Source organism: Palaemon carinicauda, chromosome 5, assembly GCF_036898095.1.
Source record: "Palaemon carinicauda isolate YSFRI2023 chromosome 5, ASM3689809v2, whole genome shotgun sequence".
Classification (NCBI taxonomy): Eukaryota; Metazoa; Arthropoda; class Malacostraca; order Decapoda; family Palaemonidae; genus Palaemon; species Palaemon carinicauda.
This window is the reverse complement of record NC_090729.1, coordinates 124,371,305-124,381,304: the sequence shown is the minus strand read 5'-3', so window position 1 is coordinate 124,381,304 and position 10,000 is coordinate 124,371,305. Positions and strand designations below refer to the sequence as shown.

At 36.2% G+C, this 10,000-nt stretch overlaps 1 protein-coding gene across 7 annotated transcripts in view; it reads right to left on the bottom strand.

The window, feature by feature from the left end:
* Positions 1-10,000, bottom strand: part of LOC137641467 (uncharacterized) — a 267,521-nt gene that overhangs the window by 108,622 nt on the left and 148,899 nt on the right. For all 7 annotated transcript variants that reach the window (XM_068374052.1, XM_068374055.1, XM_068374056.1 and 4 more), the window contains exon 3: positions 2,013-2,352. In XM_068374052.1, coding sequence (XP_068230153.1) covers positions 2,013-2,352 — 340 coding nt within the window. The remainder of the gene's footprint in view (positions 1-2,012; positions 2,353-10,000) is intronic.

The following is a 10,000-nucleotide window of genomic DNA, read 5'->3' as shown; positions in this document are numbered from 1 at the left end:
TTAATTATTATCTTATGTATTTTAAAGGAATTGTGTTTCTGAGGAGCAATAAGACCTGTGCAAGTAATGAATGGGGGTCATATGAGTTTTAAAGTAATTATATTTCTGTGGAACAAGAAAACCTGTGTATGTAATTAATGATTATCTTATGTATTTTAATGGAATTATATTTCTGAAGAGCAATGAGACCTGTGCAAGTAATGAATAGGGGTCATATGAGTATTAAAGTAATTATATTTCTGTGGAACAAGAAAACCTGTGTATGTAATTAATGATTATCTTATGTATTTTAATGGAATTATATTTCTGAAGAGCAATGAGACCTGTGCAAGTAATGAATAAGGGTCATATGAGTTTTAAAGTAATTATATTTCTGTGGAACAAGAAAACCTGTGTATGTAATTAATGATTATCTTATGTATTTTAATGGAATTATATTTCTGAAGAGCAATGAGACCTGTGCAAGTAATGAATAGGGGTCATATGAGTTTTAAAGTAATTATATTTCTGTGGAACAAGAAAACCTGTGTATGTAATTAATTATTATCTTATGTATTTTAATGGAATTATATTTCTGAAGAGCAATGAGACCTGTGCAAGTAATGAATAGGGGTCATATGAGTTTTAAAGTAATTATATTTCTGTGGAACAAGAAAACCTGTGTATGTAATTAATTATTATCTTATGTATTTTAATGGAATTATATTTCTGAAGAGCAATGAGACCTGTGCAAGTAATGAATAGGGGTCATATGAGTTTTAAAGTAATTATATTTCTGTGGAGCAAGAAACAGACCTGTGTAAGTAATTAATTATTATCTTATGTATTTTAAAGGAATTGTGTTTCTGAGGAGCAATAAGACCTGTGCAAGTAATGAATGGGGGTCATATGAGTTTTAAAGTAATTATATTTCTGTGGAACAAGAAAACCTGTGTATGTAATTAATGATTATCTTATGTATTTTAATGGAATTATATTTCTGAAGAGCAATGAGACCTGTGCAAGTAATGAATAGGGGTCATATGAGTTTTAAAGTAATTATATTTCTGTGGAGCCAAAGGAGCTGTGTAAGTAATTAATGATTATCCTATGTGGTTTAAAGGAATTGTATTTCTGTGGAGCAAGAAGACCTGTGCGAGTAATAGATGATGAAAATATAGTTTTTAAAATTAATTGTATTTTTACGGAGCAAGAAGACTTGTGCAAGTAATGAAGGATGATAATTTGTGTTTTAAAGTAATTGTATTTCTAAGGAGCGAGAAGATCATTGTAGGTAATGAATGGTTATCATGTTTCTTTTAAATTAAATATATTTTTTTAAGGAATAGGAAGACCTTTGCAAGTAATGAATGAGGATAATTTGTCTTTTGGAGTAATTATATTTTTAAGGAGCAAGAAGACATGTCAATTAATGATGAACGTTCTGAAGTAATTATATTTCTTTGGAATAAAAATGTCTGTATATGAGTGAATGATGATTATATATGTTTCAAAGTCATTTTTTTTTATTGAACAAAAAGACCTGTGTTATTAATGAATGAGTATCATTAGGGCTTTAAGGTCATTGTATTTCAATGACCTTTGTAACTAATGAATGACGACCTTTTATGCGTTTCAAAGTGCTTGTATTTTTACGGAGCAAGCAGACCTTTGCAAGTAGCGAATGATGATTAAATGTTTTTATGTAATTCTGTGCATTCCATGCATGTGTTCAGTGCAGGATTTACCTAATATACAGTAAGCAATCATCTGCAACAACTTTGGATATTACCGTTATTCATGCATTTCAATTAAAATCTTTACAGAATGCATGCACTTTTTAACAACACGTTCCGCATTAGACCTCCTGTCATTAGAGAAATAGTTAAAGTTTGATCATAAATTGTCCAGGATGAGGAAATATGGTTTAGGTGTTCACCAATCCTGAAACTCAAACAAAAAAGTATTAAGAACACAAAGTTGATTTCATACACTAATGTACATTTAATAAAAAGACCCAATGAAGATTTTACCTTCTGGGCATATTAAGGGGGATTCCAAGTCCCCCTAGACTGCGATCTGCATCGTCACTGCAACCCCCGAGGCCTGACCCCATGCCAATACCACCTCCGCCTCCTCCTCTGCTCCCGCCAGCTAACAGAGGAGCATTTTCATCCGGTTCGTCGTCGTCCTCTCCGTCAGGGCCGTCGATGAGGATCACGTCCCTGGCGACGTCGATGAGGGGCACCGTCTCTGCGTTCCTCCCGCCTTGGGCGTCGTCGTCCAGGTCGTCTTGGTTGGATATCTGGATGGAGGGGGCGACGGCGTCCTCCTGCTGCTCCCACAGGGGCATGTCTATGGCGATGACGGGATCTGTAGTCGAAAAGAAAAAAAAGTGTGGTAATTTTTTTTTATCTTTTGTTATGAAATAAACAATTACAATATATTACAATATAAGTTTATAATATATATACATCATAGTATATTTACATAAATATTTTTATTTTTATTTTACATAAATACACTATAGTGTATTGACAATTGAAATGTTTACTATTTATCTAAATATATTTTTAAATAAAAAATATATCTAGTCGTGAATACTTTTTTAATAGACGTTTCAAATCCTAATTTATTTTCATTAAACGTATTTATCATTTTGATTTTAATATAAGTAATTGCGGATTAGTACATGAAAATCCTAAGTATCTTCCCATCCATATCCCTGCAGTAAAATCCGCTATTATAAAGTGTGGTAATTAATTAAGTCAAAGACCAACTGATACAGTTCATTTATTTAAAATTAATTTCCTGTCGAAACTTAAAAAGCTCTTTATAGTGTATTAAACTAGTGTTTTCTTTGTACTTGTTCCGTATTACAACGACTTAATTTGTTTTCATAAATTTCGTATCCTAATCTTTGTAATATTTTTAACTTTTTCGTAGTACGTCACCAATTGTAAAATAATTTAAATTTCTTTCTCACTGGAATTAACCATCAACAGATACCAGCTTATACATAATCCAGGTATTGCTAAGATTAAATACAGTATTATGTATCTATTTTTCGTTACTTTTCCACGGATCTGAAATAATCTCCTGTGCATCTTGGACAGCTTTGTACCGCCTGTCAGGCTACCTCTTCCAACGAATGGTTTGTGGAGATCAGAGGGTTCCGATTGCTGTGTTTGGTAACTATCTTTTTCCTTCACCACCAGGCTTTGGAACTTTCTCGCTTCCTCATTCTTCCATGATATCTAGAATATATCTCAAGAGGCAGATAAGTTGTCCGCAGACAATTATTTTTCTATTCGTTGTCTCAATCTTAGGCGAAGCTCTCCAAGCTTTAGGTATCCTTTCCGTCGGCCTCTTCATAATAAAGAAGGATCCAAAATCAGTTTGATGTCAGTAATGTTTATGTCCGTTTCTTTTTTGGATGATATCATTGAAGGTCGGTTGATAGAGGTTTATTTTTTTTTTATTTTTTTTTTTGTCATACAGGAGATATACAGCAGCAATTAGAGTACACACACTTTGTTTACAATTACTTTGTTTTGTTTGATCTTCATTGAGAGTTCCATCACACCTTTGTGTAATTTGTGTCTTTCTTAGACGACTGTCGGCCTTAGAAATACTTCATCCAAGGGATGGAAGTCGGAAATGACTTAGGAAACACCATAAATTGAAAATTGAAAAATGAGAGAGAGAGAGAGAGAGAGAGAGAGAGAGAGAGAGAGAGAGAGAGAGAGAGAGAGAGAGAGAGATTGCAGTATCCAAACTTGGTATAGTGTTATTGTATATTTGTATTATTTCATGTGGAGATTTTTAGTGTAACATTTTTTTTAGCAGAAAGGCCTAAGATGGTACAGCTGGACACTGGAATTCCTAGTACTGCTCACTCTGAGGAAGCGCAACTTGTCACACTCGTAGTGAACGGAGAGTCCCTGTGTGTAGCCCTACCTATCGCTAATGCCATCTCTCCCCACACTATCTGTTTGGTTACTTGCCGTGCGGTAGGAGTGTAGTAGCTATCACTGTCTCAGAGCATGGTGTGCCAGAAATCCCTGTGTCCAACTGTACATAGATTGCTCTTAGCTCAATGGTTTACTTTTTTTATTGCATGGTTCAAGACGTTAATAAGAAGAATTATTATTGAAGCATTATATCATATGAATGTGTTAAGTAACTTTATATTCAAGTGCTTAAGTTCTTTATTCAATTATCAAAGAATGTATTATTTCTGTTTGAATACTTGATATGTTCAAATCTTAGAGTATAACCAAGCTTATGAAATATTAAATAGGTTTAAGGATTAGATGGTAAATACAGTTATCACTGGCGGAAAATAAACTTATCAAGATATAACGCTTAGTTATTTACTGTTTATACTTGAACATTTAGATCCAATGATTGAGTAAAATTAAAGTTCGCTGAAAAATATTGCGGATTACCATTCATTACCGAAGCTAAGTGGCTTCTTTGACAGCCACAAAGAATGAACACAATTCTACTTTACCTCCGTTCCTACTTCCTCCTTCCATATTCTATCTAACATCTTTTAATCTCCAAAGTTTTCCCTCAGTTGCACTTCGGCGTCCAGGAACCTCCCCTGCTCCAGTTGTGTGCCAAGTGTCCCAAAATTCCATAAATTACCGTCTATACAATTCAGTTTTCTAGAACATCTCTCGTTTACGAACCGAGGATGGAATTGCCTGGAACCAGGTGAAGTCGTTGCAACATTTCCAGGTTAATTATTATTTCATTTGATCGTAGTAAAAACAAGAATTCGGATTTTCCTTGCTGTTTCTCCCCTTGTGGAAGTTACCTTCCGACTGAATAATTCAGAATGAGAAATAAGGGGAATTACGATAAGAAACGTGTCTCATACAAGGCGGATGAGATGAGCTTCATTGTCCCGCCCCTCGCCGTGTTCCCTTCTTCCCCTTCTTTATTTATTTTCCTCTCTTACAGCTCTCCTTTCCCCTTCCCCTTCGCCTCTCTTGTTCTGGGAGAGGGATGAGAAACTGACATCTGCTGGCGGAAATGGAATTTGTCTGGTTGATGTCCTGAAGGGTGATAGTTGGCATTATAAACCATTAGCGGTAGAAATAGCTTAACGGAGCAATATGGTTCGTCACGACTTAATTCCATTTCTGTATTGATTATTGACAATATTTTCCAGAGATAATCTCAAGTTTAGCGTAATTCAGGTATGTATTTGTTTGTATTTCATTATGTTTTGTATTACTGTATCATTTGCCGTAACAGAATACGGCACCTGGTTATCAAAATATGTTCGTATTTTTTTAGAAGTAATCAGGGCGTGGTTCAGAGGGGTCGTCGTTGTAAATTTCAGTGTCATTTAACTGCTAGCAGGGATCTGTTGATGTCATAATATTATTAAATCCAACGACATAATTAGAATTAATGATTGACGCGCGCGCGCGCGCACACACACACACACACATATATATATATATATATATATATATATATATATATATATATATATATATATATATATATATCATCAGCAGATACCACTGTAGTCCATGGCAAAACAAAGGCCTCAGACATATCGAGCCACTTTCGTCTGTTTGTGGTCTTTCTATGCCAGTCCACACACGCAAACTTTCTTAGTTCGTCAATCCATCGTCTTCCCTTCTCTCCCCTATTTCTTTTGCAATCTCTAGGACCCATTCTGTTATTCTTAATGTCCATCTAGTATCTGTCATTCTTATTATATGTCCTACCCACATCCATTAGTTTTTCTTACATGTTCTTAGAATATCCTCTACTCCCGTTTGCTCTCCTATCCATGTTGCTCTTTTTCTGTCTTTTAATATTATTCCCATCATTATTTTTTCCATAGCTGTCTGAGTTGTAACTAGCTTTGTTCTAAGGCTTTATTAAGGCTACAAGTTTCTGATGCATAAGTTAGAACTGGTAGAACCATCTGATTAAATACTTTTCATTTTAGGAAAAGTGGTATTTTACTTTTCATAATTTTATTTTGTCTTCCAAAATATCTCCATCCAATGCTAATCTTTCTTTTAATTTCGGTTTCGTGTCCAGGGGAAACACTGGGAGGTATTCATAAGAATGAAGGATATCCTTGTAAGCATAAGGTAGAAGTACAGGGTAATTCTCTGAAGCAAAAGGTAGAAGTATAAGCAAGTCTTTCTTTCCATATTCATAATGATTACCTTTTACTTGCGAGGATATCCTCCAAGCAGAAGTAAAAGGTTGACTCGTGTTTCGGGAGCGCTTAGTTACATGTTGGAACTTGTAAGATTTCATTTGTGCTGTCAAGATAAGAAAGAGTTTAGTATTTATAATGCGTATTTAATGCCCTGTTTTTACTTGTATTTAATTAAGTTTACGCATCAGAAAGAACACAAACGCCGCCGCGCCTTCCCCAAAGCCTCGCTGGCGACCTCTTTTTATCTCCCACACCCCTTGCATTAGAGGTTCTTTGACCTCTTTTTAGCTTCCCCACCCCTTGCATTAGAGGTTCTTTGACCTCTTTTTAGCTCCCACACCCCTTGCATTAGAAGTTCCTTGACCTCTTTTTAGCTTCCCCACCCCTTGCATTAGAAGTTCTTTGACCTCCTTTTAGCTCCCTCACCCCTTGCATTAGAAGTTCTTTGACCTCTTTTTAGCTCCCACACCCCTTGCATTAGAAGTTCTTTGACCTCTTTTTAGCTCCCACACCCCTTGCATTAGAAGTTCTTTGACCTTTTTTTAGCTTCCCCACCCCTTGCATTAGAAGTTCTTTGACCTCTTTTTAGCTCCCACACCCCTTGCATTAGAAGTTCTTTGACCTCCTTTTAGCTCCCACACCCCTTGCATTAGAAGTTCTTTGACCTCTTTTTAGCTTCCCCACCCCTTGCATTAGAAGTTCTTTGACCTCTTTTTAGCTTCCCCACCCCTTGCATTAGAAGTTCTTTGACCTCTTTTTAGCTCCCACACCCCTTGCATTAGAAGTTCTTTGACCTCTTTTTAGCTCCCACACCCCTTGCATGAGAAGTTCTTTGACCTCTTTTTAGCTCCCACACCCCTTGCTTTAGAAGTTCTTTGACCTCTTTTTAGCTCCCCCACCCCTTGCATTAGAAGTTCTTTGACCTCTGTTTATCTCCCCCACCCCTTGCATTAGAAGTTCTTTGACCTCTATTTAGCTCCCACACCCCTTGCATTAGAAGTTCTTTGACCTCCTTTTAGCTCCCCCACCCCTTGCATTAGAAGTTCTTTGACCTCTTTTTAGCTCCCACACTCCCTTGCATTAGAAGTTCTTTGACCTCTTTTTAGCTCCCCCACCCCTTGCATTAGAAGTTATTTGACCTCCTTTTAGCTCCCCCACCCCTTGCATTAGAAGTTCTTTGACCTCTTTTTAGCTTCCCCACCCCTTGCATTAGAAGTTCTTTGACCTCTTTTTAGCTCCCACACCCCTTGCATTAGAAGTTCTTTGACCTTTTTTAGCTCCCACACCTCAAGCATTAGAGGTTCTTTGACCTCTTTTTAGCTCCCACACCCCTTGAATTAGAAGTTCTTTGACCCCTTTTTAGCTCCCACACCTCTAGCAGTAGAAGTTCTTTGACCTCTTTTTAGCTCCCACACCTCTAGCATTAGAAGTTCTTTGAATTCTTTTTAGCATTAGAAGTTCTTTAACTTCTTTTTAGCTCCCACACCTCTAGCATTAGAAGTTCTTTGACCCCTTTTTAGTTCCCACACCTCTAGCATTAGAAGTTTTTTTTACCTCTTTTTAGCTCCCACACCTCTAGCATTAGAAGTTCTTTGACTTCTTTTAGCTCCCACACCTCTAGCATTAGAAGTTCTTTGACCTCTTTTTAGCTCCCACACCTCAAGTATTAGAAGTTCTTTGACCTCTTTTTAGCTCCCACACCTCTAGCATTAGAAGTTCTTTGACTTCTTTTTAGCTCCCACACCTCTAGCATTAGAAGTTCTTTGACCTCTTTTCAGCTCCCTTACCTCAAGCATTAGAAGTTCTTTGACCTCTCTTTATAGCTCCCACACCTTTAACATTAGAAGTTCTTTGACGTCTTTCTTTAGCTCCCACACTTCTAGCATTAGAAGTTCTTTGACATATATTTCTAGGTTCCATACTTTTAGCATTAGAGGGTCTTCGTTCTATATTTTGAGATGCCTTACTTCTAGCATTAGAGGCTCTCTATTTTTAGGGTGTCTTACCTCTGGCATTAGAGGCTCCTCTTCGCTGTTCTCTCCTGTCTTCTAGTTTTCAAGATCTTTCATTAGATTATCTGTTTCTTTCGAAATTTCATTGTCTCTTTTCCTTAATTCGTCAGTTTCCTTCTAGATTTCAAAAGAGATTTCAGTGCCGCGAGTCCTCACTTCGTCAGATTCCTCAGGGAAATCGAAGGCATTTATTCTTTACCTATCTGGGCAATGAGTAAAGAGATGAATACTATCGATTTCTCCGCATACGCTATCATGCCAAAGTAAATGACGAGCAACATGATATATTTACCAATGTCGTCTGCATGTGTCCTTACTTCAATGGCGAAATTTGGGACAATCCTGTTACTACACGTCACTCACCGTTCAGTTGAACCATTCTGCCTCCATCCTCATTCCCCGCAATTCGTTTTTGCACCGATACAAAGCCTCGTACTTTTTCCAAGAGTCTCCTTTAATAAGACATCGTCGCAAAAGCCCAAGCAAAGGATCCTTCAAGGCGCATACATTATGATCTTCAAAGCTCAGCTGCCAACGGAAGATCCCGTGTCTTTCTATAGGTCAGGCAATATAATACGAACGATCGGCAACTTCGGCAGCAACCAAAACCATCTGTAGTTGATGGTGTTCCGAAGACGTAACACATAATTCTTACCGGCAGCTTCCTATTCCGCCAGAACGCGATCTCTGTGAGTTAAGTGAAATACTTCTCCCAATCATCAACTCATTTCCTCTTACTCCTATTGACGCGCAATTCCTTGGTTAGATTTCGCCAGCTACATACAGATCATGTGAGGTGTTGCAGGGTACGTTTGAAAAAAATGAAGATCAGGTCTTCAGAAGTCATTTGAAGCTCGGGGAGAAGTTGTTCAGGACTGCTCCTGGAAATTTCAGTTCTGGAGTCATTCAGAAATCCATGTTAAGTATACGGCTATGTCCTTTGAAGACTTTTGGAAATTCGGGAAAGTTTTCTTCCGAAACCGTTCTGAGATTCCGTTCTGGAGGCATTCAGAATTCCATGCTAAGTCTATGGCAATTTCTTCTGAAGCAATTTGGAAATCCGGGAAAGTTTTCTTTCGATACCGTTCTGAGATTCCGTTCTGGAGGCATTCAGAATTCCATGCTAAGTCTATGGCTATTTCTTCTGAAGCCATTTGGAAATCCGAGAAGATTTTCTTCCGAATTCTTTTAGGACTCGCGAAAAATTCCATTCTTGTTTTATAACAACAACAACAACAACAATAATAATGATAATGAAATAATAATAATAATAATGATAATAATAATAATAATGATAATAATAATAATAATAATGATAATGATAATAATAATATTAAACTACGTGATTTGATTTATGGATTTGAGTTGAAAAGTTTTGAAGACGCTAAACGCTCAACTGTGCAGTTTGAAGGAAACTTTAAGATACCCGGACGAAGGGCGAAGGGTAATTGAGGTTTAAAGCAAACCGAATTGAAATAGTGGATTTCAGCTAAATTATTTCAGGTTTGGGATTTAGAACAATCTATATATGTATATATATATATAGATATATATATATATATATATATATATATATATATATATATATATACATATATATAGTTTATATATGTGTATATACATGCATGTATATAAGCTTTTGCAGTATATGAATATTTTGTGTATATATGTATATTTATACGATGTATATATATACATATATATACACAGATATATATATACATACATATACATGTATATAATATATACATACATATACATATATATATATATATATATATATATATATATGCCTACATATACATAT